Below are 24,884 nucleotides of genomic sequence, written 5' to 3' on the forward strand. Positions count from 1 at the left end.
GAATAAAATTATTTATTATCTGAAAGGGAATAATTAATCAATTAAATTTTTTTTAAATTTCGGAATAACGTTAATTCTGAGCACCTATTTTAAATTACGAGTATTAATATTTTGGAAAAGCTTAGAAAAAATTAACAATCTTCAATCATATTGTATCTTCGATGAACTGTGGAAAATATACCACATTTTCGAATTCCCATATTGTTTCACTATGATTTATACCAACTTTACATGATGGCTTTTTCTTGGATGTTGCTGAATTTAATTTATTATACTTGAGAAAATAACCCCAGTTTTGCCTGCTCAGTCTCAATTTGACGTTTCTCCAATGGCATAAAATGCCGATTGGTGAAACGTCAAATTGGAATCTACTTACGGCGCTTCTAGACATATATCTTCGAAATCTACTTGCGGCGCTTCTAGACATATATATCCAGCGCCGATGATACTGCTCAGAACCGATGCTACCCTTCAAGGTGGCAGAACTGCCAGCCAGACTGTTTTACTCGTCCAGCCGTATAACAGCCGCTGTTGTTACTAGAAATGGATATTCGGGTTTCTGATTTCTGCCTCTTTTTACCTCAAAGTTAACTGGGATTTTAATATTTTATATTTCTGGTATAATGTAGCTCTAAAATACATGTGATTTCGCTAAATGATTTTCGTCATGGTCAGCAGTGTATATCAAATTAGCAGGTTCTTTTACATTGAATTCTTTCATAGTAAAATTCTATTGCATAATATGAGTAAAAAGAGTGCTATTTTATTTTAGGTAATTGATCGCTCTGAAGAACCACCTAATCCATGTTCACTTTGGCTGCCTCAACATTGCTGGGATCATATCACTCAACTGGAGCGGTTACCAAAATTTCTCGGAATAACTGTATCATTTGACGAAATATCTAGAATGTGGCAAGACTGGTACACAACAGCAGAGCCAGAGAAAATATATTTGCCAGGTGCAGTTTAAATCATATATTCAGTTACTGATTCAGTTTTCTTAGTGTTTATTTTTGTTAAAATTTATGAAAAACTGAAGCCTTTTAAAAACAATTCCACGGTATTTACTTGATTTAGAGTTTTTTTTTTTTCTTCTTCACTGGAATCTTCTGACGTATACAGCTCTTTCTTTCCCAGGATTTCTTTTAAATTTCGCAAGAAGATTTTTTTAAATTTCCATATCTTAGGAATGGTTTTATGAATTACGAAAATTATTTGGATATTCTTGTATGAATTTTGGATCTTAGGAGCAACAACTAGAAATCATTTATACCTGTAATCTTAATGACCTCTACTATAACAAGCCTCATGTTTTTCAACATTACTATATAATAAAGTTTGTTCATCCCGATCAAAAATCTTTCAGCGTGTGAAGTCATCAGAACTGTGCTTGCACGCTTTTTTAGTCCGAAGCAAAGAGGTAAATTTTCGAGACCCTCTCTCTCTCTCTATATATATATACATATATTGTGTATTTGTATGTGATATATATATATTTCTTCTTTTTTTCCCAAATAGCTGGATAATTTGCTTTGTACGATATATATATACAAAATTATTTCAAAAGAAGAAATAATAAAGTTAAATTAAATTTAAATAATTCTCTTGCGCCATTGCTGCAAGGAATGAAATTTGAATTTAACAAACATTCTCTATTCGTAAAAAGCTAATTAAAAGTTAATGAAATTTAATGATTAATTATTGCTGCGAACTAATCTACAATATCATTTATATTCTGAGAGCATATTTAAATCAAGTGCAAATATCAAAACCCATGAACAAATATATAATTTCAAAAAAGATTTTTTATTCTAAAAAAATTATAAAAATGCATGAGTGAATAATTGTTGAGCAGGAAGGAGACAGACTTATCAAGGGGAAATCGTGCAAAGCAAATTATCCGGCTATTTGGGAAAAAAGAAGAAAAATATATATATATATATAGCACATACAAACACAAAATCCCAATCAACTATATCTTTACACGTTTATATTCATAAAAGCAGTGGTTCTTAATCGGGGGTGCGGGAATGTATTTTTGGGGTTGCAGGAGAAGCCCCTACCTAACCATAAAAATTATTAAATATCATTTATTAAATTTCTTATAATAAAATATTTGAAATCTGCAATAGTGTCCCCAATACTGAAGCTCATAAAAATTGGTAGCCGTTAGCTCACTTATCGGCAAAAAACACAGGAAAGAGCCGGTGCCGATGGGCGTATACACTACGCTACGAAAAGGCATGAAACGCTACAAACGAACGCGAACAGGCAGCTAGGTGACGAAGGAAAGAAAAAACTTTGTGGGAATACAAGCGGAGAACGTTATCCCAGCTTGCGCATGCGCTGAGTTCAATATGTGCTACTCCAATGGAATCTACGGATTCACAGATTTGTATCTGCATCTAATGCGCCTGTGTTAGGTTGAGTCAACTATTGTGTCTGCGACATGTGTATTGTGTATTCTGACTTGTCCAGAAACCTCTTCAGACTAATACGTTCTTAATTGCCCGTTCAAGCCGAATAGGATTCAGTGATATTACAAACGTAAGAACATTATATATATTATAGGACATTATTTCTAAATAATTAAATCGATTATAGTGAACCCCACTATGTCAAAAAAACGACAATGGAACGATAAGTATGCCGGTTATGGATTTACCTGCACAACCGAAAAAGATGGCAATACATCTTGTGTTACAAGATATTTTCAAACAGCAGACCATCAAAGTTATTAGTGCATTTCAATAATCTGCATTTGGCGAGAAAGCGCATAGCATGAACAGCTTGAAGTTAAAGAAGGCTCGGTTTGATACCAGTGGAACTATCCTGAAATTGTGCGGACCAGCAATTCAAAAACCTTTATTAGAAGCGTCATATCAAGTGGCATATTTATGTGCGAAAAAAAAGAAACCTCACGCGATCGCTGAAGAGTTGATTAAACCTTCTGCTTTAATTATTCCTAAAACAGTTTTACATTCGGATCACATAGAAAAATCCAACAGATTCCATTATCGAATGATATTATACGATCGCGAATACAAGATTTCAGTGAAGATATTTTAATGCAAGTCATTGAAGACGTAAAAATCAGTCCACTAAAAATAAGCATGCAACTGCATGAGTCAACTGATGTTGATAATTGTAGCCAACTTTTGGTATTTGTCAGGTATGTGAAGGAAAAAATGGTGATAGAAGAATTTCTATTTTGTGAGCCACTGGAGGTGAATACGAGAGGAATTGATGTTTTCAATCGCATCAAAGATTTTTTTACTAAATATCAATTACCAAAGAATGTGATTGGCTCTATATGCATTGATGAAGCCCAGCAATGTTAGGCAAAAATTCAGGATTTTTTCCACACATGAAAAGAGAATTAGCGGAAGCTATAATAACGCATTGAATGTTGCATCGTCATGCACTTGCGTCGAAAGCATTACCAGAAAGTTTAAAACAACATCTAACTACAGCAGTAAATGTAGTAAAGTACATCCGAGGGCGAGCTCTTAATCATCGCATTTTTCGTGCATTTTGCGAAGAAATCGGTGCTGATCATACCGTGTTCCTATATCACACCGAAATACGATGGTTATCTATGGGTCGCATGCTTAACAGAGTTTTTGAATTGCGTGAGGAAATTATTCAATTACTGACTAGTCAAAACTGTTATTTAATAAAAGCTTTTCAGGGTAATGATGCAATGCTGAGGCTGGCCTACTTAGCAGACATATTTAGCCATTTAATGAATTGAATCTATCGATGCAAGGATTTGGTATAAATATAATAATATCTAGTGAAAAATTATCTTCATTTATCTCAAAATTAGAAATTTGGATACGTCGAGTAGAAAAGGGGAATTTTGCAAACGTTCCCTTGCTTGATTCTGTTATTGCGAAAAATTAAAATTATACGATTATACCCGACATTGTAATACATTTGAGACGATTGAGTGAATCATTCAATGGATATTTTTCTACCGGAAATATTACCAAAACTCAGAGATGGATACTGGATGCATTTCTATTTGACTTAAATTTGATGGATGATAGTGATCTGAAAAAAGATCAACTTATTGAAATGCGAGCAAGTGGACATGTTCGAATGGAATTCGAACAATTAGAATTGCAGCAATTCTAGTGCTCACAGTTACAACGTTATCCAGAGTTGGTGAACGGAGCAGTGCAGTTACTCTTACCCTTTGCTACCACCTACTTGTGCGAAATGGAATTTTCATCGGTGGTGTGGTGTATTTAATTACGGCAAAGGGTCACACTAGGGCTATCTACCTAAGGGGAGGGATGCCTTCGTGGAGGACTTTCTAGGGGAATCGTATACACGTTACACATGGGGAAAACCACGAAAACACCCATGCAGCCAGCCCGTTCGCGGGATTCGAACCTCGGACCGAACTACCAGTGTTCAGCGACTTTACCGCTCGGCCGCTGGTGGGCCCCGGGATTTTCATCGCTTTTGCATATAAAAACTAAAGCGAGAAATCGCTTAAATGCAAGTGATGACTTACGGGTATGTCTTTCAAAAAAGGAACCTCGCTTCGCCAGTATAATAATGAACAAACAACAACAGACTAGTCATTAATAAAAATAATATTGTTTTGTATTTATATGAAATGTACTATGTTTTTCAATAAACAATAAATTTCGCAAAAAATGTACTTTTCTGGACTAAAAAAATTAAAGCACATTTTTCAATGGGGGGCGAAGATATATTTTCAGATGCAATGGGGTACGCGTCGCTAGAAAGGTTAAGAAACACTGCATAAAAGTAACTATTCCAAATGATAATGATATATAATCATAGCTTTATATATTTAGAAAAATAACTCAGTATAATGATTTACAGTTTCGAAAAGCAAAGGTTAAGAAATGCCTTTTTAATAAATAGCAAATAACATTGAAACATTACAAATAGTAATAAAATTAATATAAAAGTATTCCATTTATTTTCAAGCTCTTTTTATAATTTAGTTAGCAAATAATCAATAATTTTTCATAATCATTTTCATTATTTAGTTCATGAGCGAAGATCTTACATGTTTTTTCTGATTATTTCAAGTTTGCTGAAGCTTCTATCTCTACAAGCAAAAGTAACTGACAGTGTTAAAAACTACAATGGCTTTCAAAATTCAGTTCGCGATGCAAATTAGCAATTTTCGGAAGCATAGTTGAGTTTTGAGTGGCTGAAAATCGCAAACGGCAGTATGCAGATATCACGTGTTACAGCCAATCACACGATAATTGGGCAGTTATTGAAAATGCTAAAGTTTTGAGAAGTGTGGTTTACATGCTAATACGAAGTGTTTATAACGGTGATCTTTTATATTTCTTTTGTTAAAAGGAAACAAATGTCAGAAACAAATGTTTAAGTAGGACAGTTAATTAAAGATCTCGCTTATTTCTTTTGTGGTGTTCATTCGATAATTTCTGGAATGTAGAAACGATTCCAAGCAAGTCAAATATTTGTCCCAGTTGTCCAAGGGTTTCCATCTCTTCTGAAGATATGCATATTGCCATAGTAGGCAAGAGGAATCGACAAAGTACCTCTACAGCTGTTACATCCATGGTTGCAGCGTCTTTAAGACTGATAAATACTCCTGCCTAACCATATTTGGTGAATGCAGATGAAACCACTTATTCTTTTAAGTCTGTTTCCACTATACTGTACTCAACCATAACAGACTGGTAGACATCCTGGGGCCGCCAGCAAATATGTTTAATAAATTCTACAACTTGACAATTGCAATTAAATGAGCAATACATAAAACTTAACATATAAATTGTTGTACAATATATTAAACGAAAATACAATACAATACAATAACTTATAATGTTCCAACCTCTAATTTACAGCTAAATGTGTAGAACCTTGAGAACTCGTAAGCGAATAATCGCTTTCGTTCAGTAGACAGAGAACAGAACTCGGGAAAGGTTAAATACGCTTTATTTCTCAAAATAAGAATCTAACAGTTGACTCCTTCTCGGAGTTTACAGCAAAGCCTCCAACTGGGCTTGAACTCAAGAAATAAAACTTTTACTAAGAAATAAAACTTAACTAAAAAGATATAGCCGAAGCCATCAAGATTCTACAAGAGTTGGTCCCTTAGCGCTAACTAAACGACGAAGCTATCAAGAGCCTAAAGTACTGCCGAGCATAAAAATAGCTCAGAGAAAGAGAGTATCCTAAAGACGAACGCGCTCTGGTCAGAATCTTTGGCTCTCTAACGAAGTCAGTAGAACTTCTATGCTAAATACTTGCTCTTCCTTCATTTGCATTTAACCTTGATTCTGAAAACACATTCTGGCAGGAAACTGTAAGCTGAAATTAGGAGAGATAGGGCAGTGGCTCTAACTAAAAATAACTGTTAGCAACTTTAGGATAAACCTTACAAACTTAAATAACCATTTATTAGGTTTACAATGAAAACATTATGTATACAATAAAAATATTATGTATACAATAAAAATATTATGTATACAATAAAAATATTATTATATATACAAACCGTGTTACAAATCGAATACATAATTACACAATACATTTATGTCGATATACCTTAATCACCTACAAAGTAATAACAATTATTTTAAAACTTGTCTTTGGATCATTTGATCTTACAGAATCTAGTAACAGTTCTTTTATAATCACATAATTGACATATAAGGCATTTTCTTTTTTTTGTTATCTATTTTAAAATCTTTACTAAACCTAATTCTGTTGTTTCATTTTGATATCGTTTATTTAAGTCACTAGTTTTCTGGAGAGCTGTTAAAAGCCCAATCTTAAAGAATTCTTTTATTTCTTAAAGAATCACATAATATAACATGTTCAACATCAGTGTTTTTATTTCCACATTTACAACTTATTAATTAAATCGCAAAGAGATTATAATTAGCTGGAATATGTGCATGATTTGTAAGAAATTGATTTAAATTACCCCTCTTTTTATCAACTATCTTCAAATATTTAAGTATGTTGACCTTCATTAGTCCAGAGTTCTTGCCAAATAAATTTCAATTACTTTACTTATAAGAATTCCTTTAAAACTTTCAAAAAGAGTTTCTATATGTACAAAGCTCTTTTCAGTAGCAAGTTTTGCATTCAAATTACAAGCTCATTACCATAAATTCCGGTATGTCCTCGAATCCAGTGTAATTTTATATTTCCATCAATTAACGGGAAAACTCTGATATGGCTTAAGTTCGGCTTCTTATTAGTCCAGAGCTCCTACGGTGTATTTTCCGCTGATCTTGATGGTAGCCTGTTTTGTAGATAGGTGGCTGTCATCACGGCTTCACCCCAAAATTATCTTTTGAGTCCTGAATCGAGTAGCAGGCATCTTGTTCCATTAAGTATCTGTTTTTTTTCTTTCTGCTCTACCGTCCTATTGCGGTGAATATGCTACGGAGCTTTGATGTTTCCCTTAGATAATCTTCAATCTCTTTGTTTGTATATTCTCCTCCATTGTCTGTTCTTAAGACTTTTCACTTCTTTCCAAATTCGATCTCTGTAGTGGTTACGAATTGCTTTAACTTGGAGATAGCTTCATCTTTTGTAGCTAGCAAATAGACCGTTGTGTATCTCGAATGATCGTCGATGAATGTTATGAGGTATTCCTTTCCTCTTAGTGATGTTGTAACAATCGGCCCACAAATATCCAAATGTATCGATTTTAGAACTGATTTTGCTCTATAGTTGTTTAGCTTGCGATACGGAATTCAGACGTTTTGCTTCTGATACAAGGATTCGCATTTTTTTTTTTTTTTTTTTTTTTTTTTTTTTTTTTTTTTAGTTTCTCGGTCGATCCTTATTCCGGTTACCAGGTTCTTTAGCCTCTTGATTGATTCATAATTTTGTGTCCTAGTCTTCCATGCCAATGATCTGTGCTGTTTTCACTCCCTTCAGCAGCTGCAAATTTAGCCTTTTTTTCTTTGTAATTCCGCTATGGTATATAAATTTCCTTCTGCTTTAATAATTCCTATTCCTTTATTTTTCTTCTTTATTCTGCAAATATCTTCTTCAAACTCAACTGTAAAACTTTTCTTTGTAATTTTTCATACCGATATTAATCTTCCTTCTAGGTCAGGAACGTATATGAGTCTTACTTCTAATTTCGTTAACTTCGTCCCCGTCTGTTCAGTTAAGTATCCTTCTCCGATGCCTTCGGACTTCATCTGAGTACCGTTAGCAAACTGTTATTTTTTCATTTTTGCTTCTACCTAATTTCGTGAAACAATTGATGTTATCGGTCATATGACAGGTGGCTCCTGAATCAACTGACCAGTTTGAGTTTTAAAATTTTCTTTCTCTGATGACTTCGAACGTCTAATTCTCAATCTTCCCGACTTTCTTATTTTTGTTTTCATCTTCGTGTGTATCCTCGCTTACAGCAACTTTCGTTTTTTGTTTATTCCCATAATTCCCTTTATTCGCTTGCTTTTCAAATGAGTTATTTACGTTTTTGTCTTTTCTTTGTGGTTATTTAAGAATCTGCATTCTTTTCCGAAGTGTCTTAATGTTTTTCAATAATTTCATCTTTATTGATTAAAATGCTTGAATTTTGTGTTAAAATTCGTTTTGAAAGCAGTTGTTTCTTCTGTTCGCGTGCCTTCTTTTCTTTTTTAAGAATTCATCGATGAGTTTCATTTTTACGTATTCCAACGTTAGTTCTTCTGAGAGTGCTTCTAAAGCTGTAATAAGATTTTCGTATCTTTTTGGTAAGCCAGTAAGAGAACTGCAATGTGACCGTCCCTTATTTCTTCACCAATTCCTTAAGTCGAGCGTTTTGTTGATGTGTTGTTCTTCGAGCTTGTGTTCGTTTCCTGCTTTTAACGTATATAGCTTTCTGAGAAGGTAAAGTTTACGTGAAAGAATTTTTCTTTCATGAATTTTCCTCTTTAATTCGTTCTATATCTCTTTAGCTGTTGTTTTATTTCTTATGTGTACGATCTGTTTTTCTTCTATAAGTAAACTTATGATATGATAGCTTGTGCTTCTTCATCTTGTTTTATCCACTCAGCGTTGATTTCTTTCGGTGTACCGTTTGCGATTAAATCCCATAAATTTTCTGTTTTTCAGAATAATTTCACGTTTGTATTTCTATAGTTCATATTTGTTATAGTTTAGTTTCATAATCGAATATTTATTTTCGCAGCTAGTAGCCATTTCTGCTTCTTTTTCTCGAATGCGCAGTACATAACTATGTTAGTTTTGTTTCGCATTTTGAAGACAGGCTTGGCTTTTCTTTTTCAGATTATCTACGCTTATTATGTAGGGGTAATTTAAGACAAAGTATCCTTTCTGTTTGTATTTTTATTCTTAATAGCATATCTCGATATGTTTTACGCGTTTGGTTGAAGTAAACGTGCAATCCGTCTCATGAGCTTGCAGTCACTTTTATCAAACGTTGAAGGTTCGCGCGTTTCATTTGTTTACTATCTAGACGCTGGTTATTTCCGACAAACAGATAAATAAAACAGAATGAACGTTGTTAATGGATAATCCATCTTGCTATATACAAAAAGCACGATCATTATTATTAGCACACGAAAAGCATATGTATTAAATATAAGAAGAAGAAAAAATATCTAGCAATGGTACAAGCGTTATTGAGTCCAATTTCGGTTAGTGGGTGGGGGGAGTAACGTCGGAGGAACAGCTTAATCGCTTTCGTTTTCAGTGGTGACTGCTCCACAAGCTACATGTGCGTTTTCGTGTTTTTTCCCATGTGTAACGTGTATGCGAGCGAGTTCTCTTAGAAGGTCCTCCACCAAAGGCATCTATTTCCTCAGGCATATAGCCCTTGCGTGCTTTGCCATAATTAAAATAAACCGGACTAAACCAAACCAATTCTGGCCGCTTTTCTTGAAGTGCATTGCTCAGTTTGGTGAGTTGTTGAACGTAGACGTTTAAATCAAACGTTTGGTTTCTTCGTAAAAGTTCAAAGTGTTCAAAGTATGTCTTCATGATCACACCAAACTAAGAGCATAATTTTTATCACAGTAGTCAGTCGTTTCAGAAATGGATAAGTTTCCTTGTGTTTCAGAAGCGATTCGCACATGCTAATGCATTTCATCAAATAAATTTCCTTAAGCTGTTGAAGGACTCATAAATCGAATTTCTTAAACCAAGCTATTTAATTTTTTTCAGTGTATTGTTGCGTTTTTTTTTTTTTTTAATTTTCTTTCTCTTTTCTGACACCAGTTGTTGCGTTATTTTCTTCCTTCACGTTCGTACGGAGTTTGTGTGGTTGTGTGGATTTGGAGTGAAAAACGACGACACTTGATGAAGTATCGAAACACACTTTATTTGGCAGTATTGTCAGGACAGCTCCAAAACACGTTTTAAAGTCGTCGATAAACTACTATAAACACGCTGACACGATCAGCGACACAGCCTTCAGGTTATCAGGCTATCATGGTGGAGACAGCTTCCTGCAAAGCATCCGACTCTGCTTGGTCGTTCTCGGAACTCCACGTACTCCAAGTTCCTGTTTAAGCCGCGATTAGCACGCAGTAATTACGTGCTGTGTGTGTTCCGGCTGTCTTGATTTAGATGCTACTAAGAGCGTTGCAGGTAGGGAAATGCTTGAGCTGGGCGATCCACGTACTATCGAGACTCTCCACGCTACAACTCGCGATGCACTCGACGGCACACCAGCACAGCTCCCGACTCTTCGGTTCAGTCGTTCCCGGAGCTCAACACGCTCTCTCGACGATGCACTAACCGCGATACACTAACAGACTCCTTCGGTGCACTCGACGACCCACTCGGCACTCGCTGCCCGGCTGTCAACTCGATCGATTCCGCAGGGATTGACTCGCTAGACGAGACACACTCACTCTCGATGAGAGACACACTGACTGACTGTGGACCAGCAGGGTTTATATAGCTTTCAGCTTGTGTTCGAGAACATTCTGGGCTAAACCGGTAAGAATTCGTTCCAGAAGGTTCTCCATCCGTCCATGATATATCGCCAATTTTGTCGCCAAATATCGCCGAATGTGCGATTTTTCACCAAATGTGGCAACCCTGCCTTCCCTTGCTATTTTATGGCAACCCTAAAACTGCTTTGCGGGGAAGCCATCTTACCGCTCTGTACATTTCGTAACAGTATGTTTCATGATGTACTGATCTTTTCATCTCACGTGTTGTGCTATAATGATCTGAAATTATAAAATTTCAGAAAAAATTTGCTTCGTCTATATCTAAATCTAGATGATAATGGGCCCGTTCCAAAGCTAAGTTATTTAAGAAAAAAATTTAAATTCTTCCATAGTAAAAATGCGGTATATGTATGAAAGACTGAAATGTGTATTTCTAAAATTATTTAATAAGTATTAACTTCTAACATTTTTCTTTTTAAAGGTAACTGGCGGAATATCTGTGATGAATTTCAGCGATTACTAATAATACGATGCCTTCGCCCTGACAGAATCACAAACTGCATTAGCAATTTTGTTGATAAAAATCTTGGAAAAGGGTAAAATTTACACATTTTTAAAATACTTATTTTTTGTAAATTGTTAACACACAATTATGTACTTAAAACACCAAGGTGTTTTTCAAATTTGAGCAAACAAGCAACTTAGTTTGGCATAGCTTTTGAATAAAACACTATCAATTTCGGTGGTGATTATGCATAAGTCCCTTTCTTCAAGAGCAAAAATGAATTTTCCAAACTAAGTTTGCTTTTTTTTTGCTGAATTTTATATTTTACTTTCCTATGTTTCTCTTCCAGTTTGATACAATGACGTATTTAAGTAATTTATTATGCCCATGCTTGAGATGTCAGTGAAGGAAACTGGTTTGCATTTTTGAGGAAAATCATATAAACCTCATGCATTTTGCCTGTTTGCTCATTAGAAGTTGATGGATAAAAACGGAAAAATATGAACTACTGTAAAATGTTTTTATTGACCTCATCTTTATATGGGATACAATCTATTATCTTCATGAAGTACTAGAATCCAAGACAAAGATGAGGCAAATTGTGTAATAGATGAGCGGGTAGGAGAAGAGCCAAATTAGTTTTGAAAAATTAGTGGTACGTTTTAGGGGGGGGAGGGAAATATTTTAAACTTTTAAGTATGAAATGCATTAAGAAGCACAATTTTAAAATGTCATATTTATAACAATAAAAAGAGACCCTGCATTTCATTCTACTATATGACCGACAGTGGAGTTTTTATTGATCTTCTTTCATAACCATCTACTCAGTCAGTCTGTCTCTTCCCAGTTTACATTTGACTCTTCATAATTTCAGCGTAATATACAACAAAATTACCTAAGTATGAATTAACTGATATAAATTACAACTTACTCTTAAATATCTCTTGCAGAACAGAGCAGAACCGTAGCTAGAGTTTCCAGGGCCCGGAGATCCTTCCTGTTTTCCAAGCATGAAAAAACATTTCGTCCTAAAATTTTCGTAACATCTTTCTTTAATTTGTCTCCCTTTGGATGTGTGTTTGGGGACAGATGTTTCCTCTTACTGTTCCCTAGCTATGCCACTGAAACAGAGACATGTTAAAATACTTCCTTGAAAGTAAAAGAGATCTGTTCCCAATACTTCCCATTGATCATCAGGTATTTCTTTAGATATCATTGGTTCTTTAGTATTAGCTTTTTGTAAACTTAAACATGTTGGACAGTTCAATACCAAATCTTCAACTTCTTTTGGCATTCCTGGCCAATATAATATTTCTCTTGCTTTGCTCTTGCATTTTAGTACTCCTAAATGATCATAATGAATTCTGCTTAACATATCTTTTCGTAAATTTCTTGGTACAACAACACAGGAATTTTTAAATATTAATCCATTTGCGTCTGATAGTTCTTCTCTGAAGTTAAAATATGGTTTTGTCAATTCTGGAACCATACATTTTTCATTTAACCATCCAGTTTTAATTAATTTTCTTAAAACTTGTAGTTCTTTATCTTTTTCTGTTTCTAGTTGAAAAATTTCCATTTTGCCTTTAGACATTGGTATACATTCTACAACCAATCCAATATGAGCTTCTATGTCTCCTTCAAAGAAATCAGATCCTTTATTAGTAAATGATCTTGATAATGCATCCGCTATAAAAAGTTCTTTTCCTGGTTGGTTTGTACTTTATCTCAAACTGTAATCTTATACGCATTCTATGTAATCTTACTGGGTAGTTATTTAATAGCTTTATGAAAACTGGTTCCGAGAATTTATGGTCACTTTCCATTGTAATATATTTTCCAAATATATACTGGTGAAAGTTCACTAAAAATTTCAGAAAAACTTCTGTGAAAAACGTCTGGTGATGAACTCAGTCCATATTGCAACCTTAAAAAACATATCTGCCAAACGGAGTATTAAATTTAGTAAATTCACAACTTGAATCTGACAGTTTAATTTGCCAAAATGCTTTGTGTGCATCTAAAATACTAAACACCTTCGCAACTTGAATCTGACAGTTTAATTTGCCAAAATGCTTTGTGTGCATCTAAAATACTAAACACCTTCGCATTTGTCATTTGAGATGACATTTCTTCAAAGGTTGGTATGTGATAATGTTCTCTCATTATATTTTGGCTAAGGTGCTGAGGATCTAAACACAATCTTAAATTACCATCCTTTTTTCTTACTACAACTAATGAATTTACAAATTCTGTAGGTCGATTAACTTTCTTTATAATACCATCTTTTTCCATTCTTGCCAATTCCTTTTTTAATGGATTTAATAAGCTAAGTGGAATTTTCCTACAGCGCTCTATTTTACCAACAGCTCCTGGTTTTAATTGAAGGTGATAGGTATAGCCAGTTAAATTCCGAGTTCCTTTAAATAAATCTTGATATCTTTTTAAAGATTCTAGTAACTTCTCATTAGAATCAGGATTTACTGTACAAATCCTTTGTACTAGGTCTAATTTTTCCAATGTAGGTAAACCTAAAATAGCTGGAACAGTTTTATCACATACTACTACTTGAAATTCTACTTCATCCTTGTCCCCTTTCGATGTTTCACATAATAATTTGCATTTTCCGACTACATCAATTGTAGTACAATTGTAATTATTAATTGTTTAATTAATTGTTTAAATTTAAGCAGTGGTAATACATTACACTGAGCACCAGTACCCAACTTAAATAGATATTTAGATATGTTTACTTTTGACTTGACGCAGTTTTTAACAACATCGCAAAGATTTTCATCATAAGAGAACGAAAAGGTATTTCAACAGCTAGTTTCTATAAAAGTATTAAAATTTCTTTGAATATACTAAGGGATATATAATTAGGAATTTATGTAAAAGGTAAATAGACACAAGTATATTTCCTCTAAATATTTCTTTCTTCATTCAAAGAAACACTGTGAAATATGAAGGATGTTCTGTTGCAATCCTTTACCATAATATAAAATGTCAAGAGACATATACAGTTTTCTATTGAGGCTCAACCTCAAAGTGAGAATAAGAATGATACCTACAAAATACAAGAATACGATTGATACATCATATGATGTAAAGGGTTTTAATGATATGGATGTTTATCATAGGTGCACAATTGTATTAACTATATTTTACTTCTGGAAAGCTTTTGTTTTTGATTTGGAAAAAATCTGATGTGCACACCACATGACATCCTTGCACGGCCTATTAAATTATACACATTTATATTTTTTTTTTCATTTCATTTAAACTTATGTCCTCGAATTTCATTACAGATATATTTCTCATTCAATTAATTCAATTCTCATTTGCGGCAAGACAAAAATATATAAAAACATAAAATACCAAATGGAGTTATAAACAATTTTTACAGTTGCTGTCAAAAACAAGGAAATCAGCCAGCGGGCAGGAAAAACGGTGCACAAAAGTGAACTTTTATTTTTGGTCCCACTCGTCAAAAAAATACGGAAATTGATGCAAAAAGTGACTTAATTCATTATTCTATTAAAAGTTTCAAATGTAAACAAATGGCCGCCTCGTTAGACTTAACAGCGCCACTTTTAAATTGTTGCTCGAGCTGGGTAACAGAGGGACAATATATAAATATGTGTGTGTGTTTGGTGCAACTGATTGCAACGAAAAAGGGAGGTGCACAAGTACATTTTAGAGGAGTTCCATATACAAAATTTCAACGTTATACGAGAACATACGTACGTAGAGATTGTGTATGCACGTACGTATCAGAAGATTTTTTTCGTGACGACGAAAAAATATCTTCTGAATCCATTATAAATCCATTTTACAATTTATTTTGGAAAAAAGAGCCCTTTATTCTGCCCATACGTACAAATGCCATGCAAAAATATCGTTCAAATAGATTCAAGAGCAGTCAAAATAGATATTTTCATTGACATAGGATACCCGAAATTTTTCGCGATTACCCTGCTAAAAATGCCCCATAGAAACCAGTAAAACTTTTTATGGGTACCCATAAGATGTTATGGGTTTTTATTGACTTTTACTGGTTTCTGTTGGTCTCTGTGGGTTTTTTTTACTGGTTTCAAAATGACCCATAGAAACCAGTAAAACTTTCTACTGGTACCTATAGAATTTTTGATGGTCTCCACTGACTTTTACTGGTTTCTATTGATCTCTGTGGGTTTTTCTTACTGGTATTAATTGACACCAATACAACCAACATTTCAATGGCAGAACTTTGTACTGGTTTGTATAGGTTTATATTGACTTTTACTGGTTTTCTTACTGGTATCAATATAATAATAAATCTTCTGTTGGTTTATGTGGGTTTATGCTATTTTTTTATCTGACGTTAATAAACTTCTTGTAAACAATAAAATTAACAGAATAAAAATATGATATCTTTAAGACCATCAGAGTAACCTGGGAATGCAGGTGGTCGTTTTAGAGAGGGTTTTTACTAAATAGGCTTATTTATTTGATTTGAAATTTTTTTCGTAAACAATAACAGTAATCATATACACCACACACAACGAGGTCTCTCTAAGGCGACCAGCCGCAAATAAAAATTCATCTTTGCAAGTGGTTGCCTTAGAGAGGTGATGCTCAATTCATCTTTGCAAGTGGTCGCCTTAGAGAGGTGATGCTCAATACCAATATATACTCACATTCTCAGAGCTACGTTTATCTTTTAGAGGTGGTCGTCTTAGGGAGATTTCATCTACGGAATGAATCTCTCTAAGGCGACCAGACACACTTGCGGAATTTTCTTTGTGAATGGTCGCCTTACAGAGGGAATATTCAATACCAAAGTATACTTATGTTTTCAGAAATACTGGTTTCTTTCAGAGGCGGTCGTCTTAGGGAGGTGGTTTTTTCTACGAGTTGGTTCTCTGAATACACACACATAAGCACTTACATTTCTGATATTACAAATAAACACACATCTCTTTAACGCGAACAATTTCATTCGCAATCGCAAAACTTTTCTGCCTGTTAACGCTGACGTGAGGAAAAAAATTCCCCTCCCTCCCCCACTCTCAGAAGTTTCCCAAACAAGCAATATGGCGCCGCCCTAGTTATTGTTGTGCGATGGTGGTGTTATTTTCTTCGTGGTTGTAGTACTGCAATATATTATTTACTAGGATTTACTGTATTACAAATTTTATTATGTTTTACTGTTTAGAAATTAGTAATAAATAATAAAATACCAGCACTGACTATGAATATACAACTAAAGCCATGCACGTGTAATCGTGTCTAATGTTTGAGAGAACGTTGCTGATAACTGACTAGTTGTGAAATTGAGTTTCTGTGCGTGAAATTGATTTTCCATCTTTACTTTTTAACCTGAAAAACAATGTGCTTAAAGACTGAAAAGTGATAATTTCAGACTTGATAATTTGGTTCGGTGTGCAGATGCAGAAATATAGTTTTTGCATTCTACTGAAACTGTATTTTGGAATTTTTTTTTTATTACAGTTTAGAAATACTTTATTAAAGCTTGTTCTTGTAGATGCTTTATCGCTTGAATATTATGTACTAATAAATTTGAGCATAACTTACTTAAAAATGCATGATTCAATTTTCAATTTTTCGACTAATGTGATGTGGCCGAGCAAAAAAAAAAAAAGTTTTTTATGTTTTAAAAAATGTACTAATTATATTTCGCGAGTAAAAAAGGTGAGTTTTATTAATGAAATAAACATTGAAATATTTAATGTGTTTATTACTTATTGAATGGGGTAGACAAGACACACAAGCTTAAGGAATCTTTTTTCCACTACTAAAATTATGTGAAAATTTAGATGATCATAGTAGCTTACATTGTTTTTTCTTTTTGGTCTATTTTTCTTTACAAGTATAAGACTAGAACCACATTTTTACATTAAATATTTTGTGCTATTTTGTTAAAACGCATATAATAATTTTTATGCATACTTTAATTTTCATTATTATTAGTTTGATGAAGAAAATTTCAAATGTGTTTTTCATAAATTGCTTTTGAAATAGAAATAGATTTGTGAATAAGATTTATGTAATATTAAATGTACTAGTCTTGGGAGTATAAAAAGTGAATTATTTATTTGAAAAAAATTACATTAAGTTGAAACCTCATATAGTGGTTATTTTCTTAAATGACCACCTCTGATAATGGCACATTTGTCAGAACAATAATTAAATAACAGGACTTAAAAAATTATTCATAGTTTTGTCAGGCTACAGGAAACTGGCATTATCTCGAATTGTGGAGTTGATTCTTTTAGGAACGTTTTGCTGTATAATCAATTGACTTCGGTGTAGTAATTTTTACGTGGGTATGAATTTTGCAGAGGTAATTGAAAGTTTTTACGAGACAATTAAAACCAAAGCTTTTCGGATCATGAGTCTTATAAGGGCACTGTTATAGCATTGCTTTCAAATATAGTTAGAGTAATATTTAAACATTATTTTCGGAAGCACTTCCACAGAGAATCCGGTTGTTCTCTGCGGATGAAAACCCATATAAATAAATCTTCTGTACAGCCTTATACAAATGCAGTTAAAATTACTGTCATTACAATTAAGCGAATATAGCTACATTTGTTTATAAAAAGTTATTGTTAAATACTGCACTATATAAATTTCATTTGGCATTGTAATTTCAGAAAATGCTCAGCATGAGGTATTTTTATATTATATATAATCTACTGTTAAAAACAATAGCTACATTTTCAGTACTTTGAGTTTTACTATTTAGAATTTTTATGCTTCAAAATAATGTTTCTATACATTTTCTAAAGTATTATTTCTACAATAGAAATTTAATAACTTACATCTAAAACACTGACTCAAATTTATTCCAATAATGCATCACATTAATTAAATTTATGTTCCTTTGAGATGATATATGAAAAACTTGTGTAATAATAAATTATTAATATATATAGGTAAATGGTATTTTTATATATTTTTTCGGGTAAAGTGCAGAATCGCCCACTTATTTATTTGGCACTTTTTACAAAAGTAAAAGGAATTGGATTTTTGTCAATTTTCTTTTGACTTTTTAAGTGAAAATAGGTCGATGTGTACATGAATAAAGTCAAAGGAGTGCACAATGGCATTTTTGTGCAATTCTGGGATGTTTTTTTAAGTGAAAATAGATCGATGTGTACATGGATACCGAGTAAGTGCAATTCTTAAAAACAGGCCAAGCAGTGGGCGATTCTACACTTTCCCCATTTTTCTACAGGAATTCAGTTTCATTAAATTAGTTATTTAGTATAATTATGAGTATATTCATACTTATTCACATAGATGGAATTTTTACAGTACGAAAGTTGATCTTTTTTACATCAAGAACTACATATAGTATAAATACCCATTATGTTATAGATTTTATTTATATAAAATCTGTGGAAGATTATATAGCACTAAAAGTGAGATACAGAATAAAACATTATACGCTATGAGATATTTCCTGAATTCCCGAACTGTGCGTTGAGAATTGGTATTTGTTGAAACTTGTAAATTTTTTTTAATTCGTTTTGTTACAATATAATGTATTGTATTTTGGGTATTATTAAGTTTATAATATGTTATCTTCATGTTTCATTTATCTTTTGAGAGATACAGGTAACATTCAAAGTATTGTAATAAGGGTTCGACACAGTGTTTGTATATTATTATTTCTTCACTACATTATATTCTAGGATTCATCCTTTCTTCCACGCAAAACATCTATGGGAACTACTCTGATATGCGCCCTCAAGTCGCCAAATTTCTCGCCAAAAATATTTGGCGAGAAACTTCACGCTGCCATATTACTATCTAAATTTTTTGTCTACATTTTGAACTTTTAGCCTAAAATGTCTCCAAAAACGCGGTTTTCGCACATGCAAAAACTACGTTTTGAACACACAATTTAGCTAAAAATCCGAAACAAAAAACAAAAAATTTAGATAGCAAAAACGTAGAGTTTCTAACCAAAAATATTTGACAAGAATCCATGTACACAGCGACATGTTTTAACTTAAAAAAAACATCTACGAATTGCACAATGTAGGCAACGAACGAATCTACAAACTACGCAGACCTCGCTTTAATAATGATAATTATTAAATAATTAACATAACAACAATAAATTTCAAAGAATACCATGTACACAGCATCCTGTTTAAACTTTAAAAAAATTCTACGAATTGCACAATTTAGGCAAGGAAGAAATCTACGATCTTCGCACTCCTCGCTTTAATAAAATAACATAACAACAATAAATTTCAAATAATACCATGTACACAGCATTCTGTTTCAACTTTAAAAAACATCTACGAATTGTACAGTCTAGACACTAAACAACAAAATAAACTAAAATAAATTTCAAACAATTTAAAAAAACAACAATAACGACAGAAATTCATACTAAAGAACCAATGAACATAACATTCTACAAAATAAGAACAAGGATAAAATAAAATGCACTTACCATGAATTAATGCGTTTTGGAATAGCAGAAATATAAATTTCATACCGCCACGTAATCACTATCGTATTTACATGACAGCCAAACACACTATCTAGAAAATTTATACTATGGTTCACAAATAAATAAAATCACAAATCCCTACTTCTATCATGCACTGCCATTAAAAATAATCTCCCAGACCCTCTTTCCACACTTCTAAATACCCACTACCCCTCAACAGGATAGCCACAATGATATTTCCTTTTGCCGAACTTCAATTCAACAACTACCATTTTATCTTTCTCTCCCATCTTCTCAGACACAGAGGCGAACCAACGAGCTCCAACGAAAGATTTTTCAACGTCAACAGGCTTGCCATAGAACACGCAATCGCGCCAAAAACCAGCGCAGAACACATATCGCCACATTTGGTGAAATTAGGGCGTATATTAGAGTTGTACCCATCTATGTGTATGCGTGTCATAATAAGCTGCAGGGTCTTACTATCATTGGTATCCATGTACACGTCGACCTATTTTCACTTAAAAAAAATCCCAGAATTGCACAAAAATGGCATTGCGCACACTCTTGACTTTATCCATGTACACTGCTAAAGTCCTAGCTAGTAACCTTTATGGCCTTACCAAAATGTCGCCAAACTACCTGTTACCATATTCCAAAGATAAGCCATTATTATTTCTTCACTACATTATATTCTAGGATTCATCCTTTCTTCCACGCAAAACATCTATGTGTATGCGTGTCATAATAAACTGTAGGGTGTTACTATCAGTGGTAAGCGAGCCTTAAGGGGATAGCAAGTATGCTAAATTTGAACTCTATGTTAAGTTACTAATTTGCAAGTCCCGCATTCTTTTTGCTTGCTTTTAATAATGTTTCTTTTCCTGAAAATTTGGGTTTCTTCTAATTTTGTTTTTTAATTTGGTTTAGTGCATTCTAGGTAACTTAAAATTTAAGCAGATGCTAGAAAGTACCATCCTTCGGCAATACATTTCTCATTAGGTATCAAATTGTTAAACAAGCTGATGTGATTAAATACAATTGTTTAATTTCCCAATTAAGGAACTGAAATACAAATATATGCAGTGAGATACAGTACTATATGTATATATTTATAATGAAATCAATAATATATATACAGTCAAAGTAATGATTCGCAACCTTCAAATGAAATGATATTATATATATATGTAATAGATTCTGTAGTCGAATACAAGCAGCTGAATCCGTAATGAACAGCAAGAATTTTGATGGCTTAGAGATGTTGAAACTCCAATCCACAATGAATAAGAAATTTGGCAGTCGGGGTAGATTTAATTCAACTTTTCTTTCAGTAAATATGTTGCAACCACAAACAAGTTGGCACATTATTTATGCCTATTCCAAAAATTAACATTTTTGATAAATGTGTAGTAAGAAACAAGGAGCGGACAGACTGCAATCCAGTTAGGCCAAAGCGTAAGAAGCAAATGTGTTATGTTAAGGGTGAAATCTTAATTCAGACCGAGTTAATTTTGGTTCTCGATGCATTTTTACTCGTATTTGATAGTTAATACTGCTGTAAAATTACTATTGGCTGTTTTAGTTTCTTTTACAACATCAAATTATGTAAGGATCATATGACATGAAATAATCTCGAAATGATGCAGTGCAGAAAGATTGCTGTTTTTAGAATAGAGAAGGAAAATTAATTTTACGCTGCTAATTTAATCTTTTGCATATTCCTTATTTTTCTTATATATATATATATGTAAATATATCATTCGATGGTTGTGAATCATGACTTTGGTTATTATCTTTCTATTCATTTTATTTTCAGAATTATATAAAGGTAGTTTAAAATTTTGTAAAGAGAATTTATACAAATATTTTGTAATATGTTTATAGATATTGACGTGCATTAAGAAGGACGGGCTCGTAGGCTTCTAGACATTTTTAAATTTTTATTTATTCGCATTGAGTTATATTTAAAATTACTTTACATGCTTTCTCCGCCATTTAGTTCTGTACATTTCATCAGTGCTAATTATGTACTTCTGCTGGTTTATGTTTTTTTGGAAATTTGATTTACAGTTCTATTTTTATGTATTGTTTTTATAGGGATTCTGTATATGGATATCCGTTCTATCTACAATTCTATGTATTGATACTCCACTATGGTATAATGTTATTGGTTCTGTTTATGGGTTTTTGTTTACTGTTTTGTGCAGCGATTTTTCCAAGAGGTACCTTTATTGGTCTGTGGATTTTTGTGTAGTGGTTTTTACAGGATTTGGCTTATGGGTGCCTGTATAGGTGTACATGCTTTTGTTTACTGGTTTTTACAAGGCATAGACCTACGGAATAACAATTTTTTAATGGAAATTTGGCCAATGGATATGCATATAAAGCTCTGATTTTTGGCTATGGGTTTTTACTGGGATTTTGTTTATAGTGCCTACAATTCTACAGGTTTCTACAGAGATTTGTCCTACTCGTATCCGTACGGGTTTCTGTTTACAGGTTTTTTACGGGTATTTAGCCTACAGGTACCCGTACAGCCGTGCAGGCTTCTTTCTATGGGTTTTTACGGGTATTTGGCTTATGGGTACCCGTACAAACGTACGGGTTTCTTTTTATGTGTTTTTACGGGGATTTGGCGTACGGGTACCCGTACGGTTGTACGGGTTTCTGTCTGTGGGTTTTTACGAGGATTTGGCCTACGGGTACCCGCAGGCCAATTCCCCGTAAAAAAATTTTATGGGTTTCTACGGGGCATTTTTAGCAGGGATACAATACTACCTTTGTACAAGGATTAAACAGATGTACAGATTATTCACATTTGTTGAAAGATTTCATATCAAAATTGTCAAACAGCAATTTATATGAAACGCAATATAAGTTGTTTTTTAGTATGCTTAGTATGTTTTATATGTATTTTGCAGCCTGAAGGGGTATGGCAATAAAGAAACGAAATCTTGTCGCTAAATGTTGGGAAATTATTTTCCCTAATCAGCACAGCAATGAAGTACATGATATGACTTTTCTAATATACTCAATAATGTAAGGTTATATTGCGTTTATTTGAATTCCTGTTTGGCAGTTTTGATTTAAAATTTGATCATTGTTGATAGATCAATGATCACTGTTAGCAACTCATTAATCATTTTTGGAAAAATTAATTGTGTTTGAGATTTTGAACAAATTTCGTTCGTAAAATTATTTTCTTATCTTTGAAAAATGTGAAATTCTAAGATGATTAATTTCGTTGCTAAACTGTAATATGTGTTAAAATTCCATCAAAATCACTTTAATAGTATACTAAATAGCAAAATGTCTATATCGAACTGTGGGAATTTTTTTTTTTTTTTTTTTTTTTTTTTTTTTTTTTTTTGCTTTTTACTTTCAGATTTTTGGTATACCCTGGCATGGATTTAAGTGAAATTGTTAAAGAATCTACATCAAATAAGCCTCTAGTGGTTTTTACTCTTTCATCATACATAGTGAGTTTAACAGACATTTAACGACAGTCTTTTTTATTATTAGTGATGCTTAATTAATAATAATTATTTAATACAATATAAATCCATGTTACTGTATTATTGCAGGATCCTGAACAAATAATTCAGAACCTTGCTGAAACATGTGGAATGGCAGATCGTTATAGAGCCATTTCTCTAGGTCAGGGGCAAGAAGTTGTAGCATCACAACTTATAGTTGATGCAGCCAAAATGGTAAATTTCTGCTGCTCATGTAACATTAATCTTTTGCTAGACACGAAGAAAATATAAAATCTGTCCATAACTCATATAAGAATATTGTGTATAACTTCTATGTCAAACTATGTTCAGAGCCATTCAATAAAGAAAAGCAAGGCAAAATTCACGTCCATCTTGGAGAGCTGAAACATAACTGGTATCTCAGAAAAATAAAGAATCAAAAGTTATATGTATTGGGACTAAAATATTTGATAAATAGGCAGAATATCTTTGTCACAATTTTATTGCTGTTGAATCAACTAATAAAGTCGAAGTTCATGCCTGATTATGGCCTTCGTTTTCAATAATATATTTCATAATTTTTTGAAGAAAAAACATACACTTTGTATCGTAGAATAAATATTTTACTGAAATTTTTATTGCGAAACCTAGTAAATGCTGTCTTCTAATATTTGAAAGTAACAGATATTGCCAAATCTAAAGTTTGGCATCTGCGCTAGATATGCTGGTGTTCTGCATTCAAATCTTACATTTCTTCTTAAGAACAGCTGAAAATAAGATGGAAACTTTCCATGATTTATTGCTAATTGTACTAGCAAAAAAATTTTTTTTATTTTTTTTTACGGATACCTATGTGAAAAATTCGGGAGTTAATGTTCCTGCATCTGCCTCATACTTATCTCCTTCGCCATTTAATTAAAACGTTTTCAGAAATTTTATTTTTGATTGCAATCTTGAAATAGGAAGATAGATATCAATCACATATTTTAATGTGGCTTCCTTAGTTGCTATATCAGAAGCTTCATTCTCTGTTTCAGCTATATATCCCTATATCCAGTTTAAGCTAATAGGATGAATTTTCATTTACATTTTTATTATTTCTTGAAGAGTTTGAAGAAGTAAACATGTTTTCTTCGTAGAACATAACGCCTTTAAAACGGTTTGGCTGTCTGTATAAATGCTCGCATATTGTAATTTGTTACTTTTGAGAAAGGCATTTGGTCATAAAATGTCTTCTTTCAAAGTTTATCACAGTTTTCACCTTCTGCTTGATAAACTGTGCTTCAATAATTTATAAGACCTATCTCTATTCTTCCACATAAACTAAATTAAATCCTACAATGAACCTGGCGAATTCTCGCACAGGCGTGAGTTAAATACCAGCACAGAAAAAGGGTGTAAAATAACCCTTTATTAAATCAAACTAATTTAACAGAAAAGCAGGGACTTCGTGCGTTACAAAAACACCGTTCACTTGCGGTGGTAACTAAACGTAGACTATAATACAAGTCAAATCTAAA

General features: G+C 33.0%; 1 protein-coding gene across 6 annotated transcripts in view; it reads left to right on the plus strand.

Annotated features, from left to right (window-relative positions):
• Positions 1-24,884, plus strand: part of LOC118183304 (dynein axonemal heavy chain 2-like) — a 405,957-nt gene that overhangs the window by 300,615 nt on the left and 80,458 nt on the right. For all 6 annotated transcript variants that reach the window (XM_085822262.1, XM_085822261.1, XM_085822260.1 and 3 more), the window contains 4 exons: positions 773-959; positions 11,386-11,500; positions 23,274-23,367; positions 23,473-23,598. In XM_085822262.1, the coding sequence (XP_085678388.1) occupies positions 773-959; positions 11,386-11,500; positions 23,274-23,367; positions 23,473-23,598 (522 nt within the window). The remainder of the gene's footprint in view (positions 1-772; positions 960-11,385; positions 11,501-23,273; positions 23,368-23,472; positions 23,599-24,884) is intronic.

This window comes from Stegodyphus dumicola, chromosome 8 (assembly GCF_044657685.1).
Source record: "Stegodyphus dumicola isolate Sdum_Otavi_A_Nest chromosome 8, ASM4465768v1".
Lineage (NCBI taxonomy): Eukaryota > Metazoa > Arthropoda > Arachnida > Araneae > Eresidae > Stegodyphus > Stegodyphus dumicola.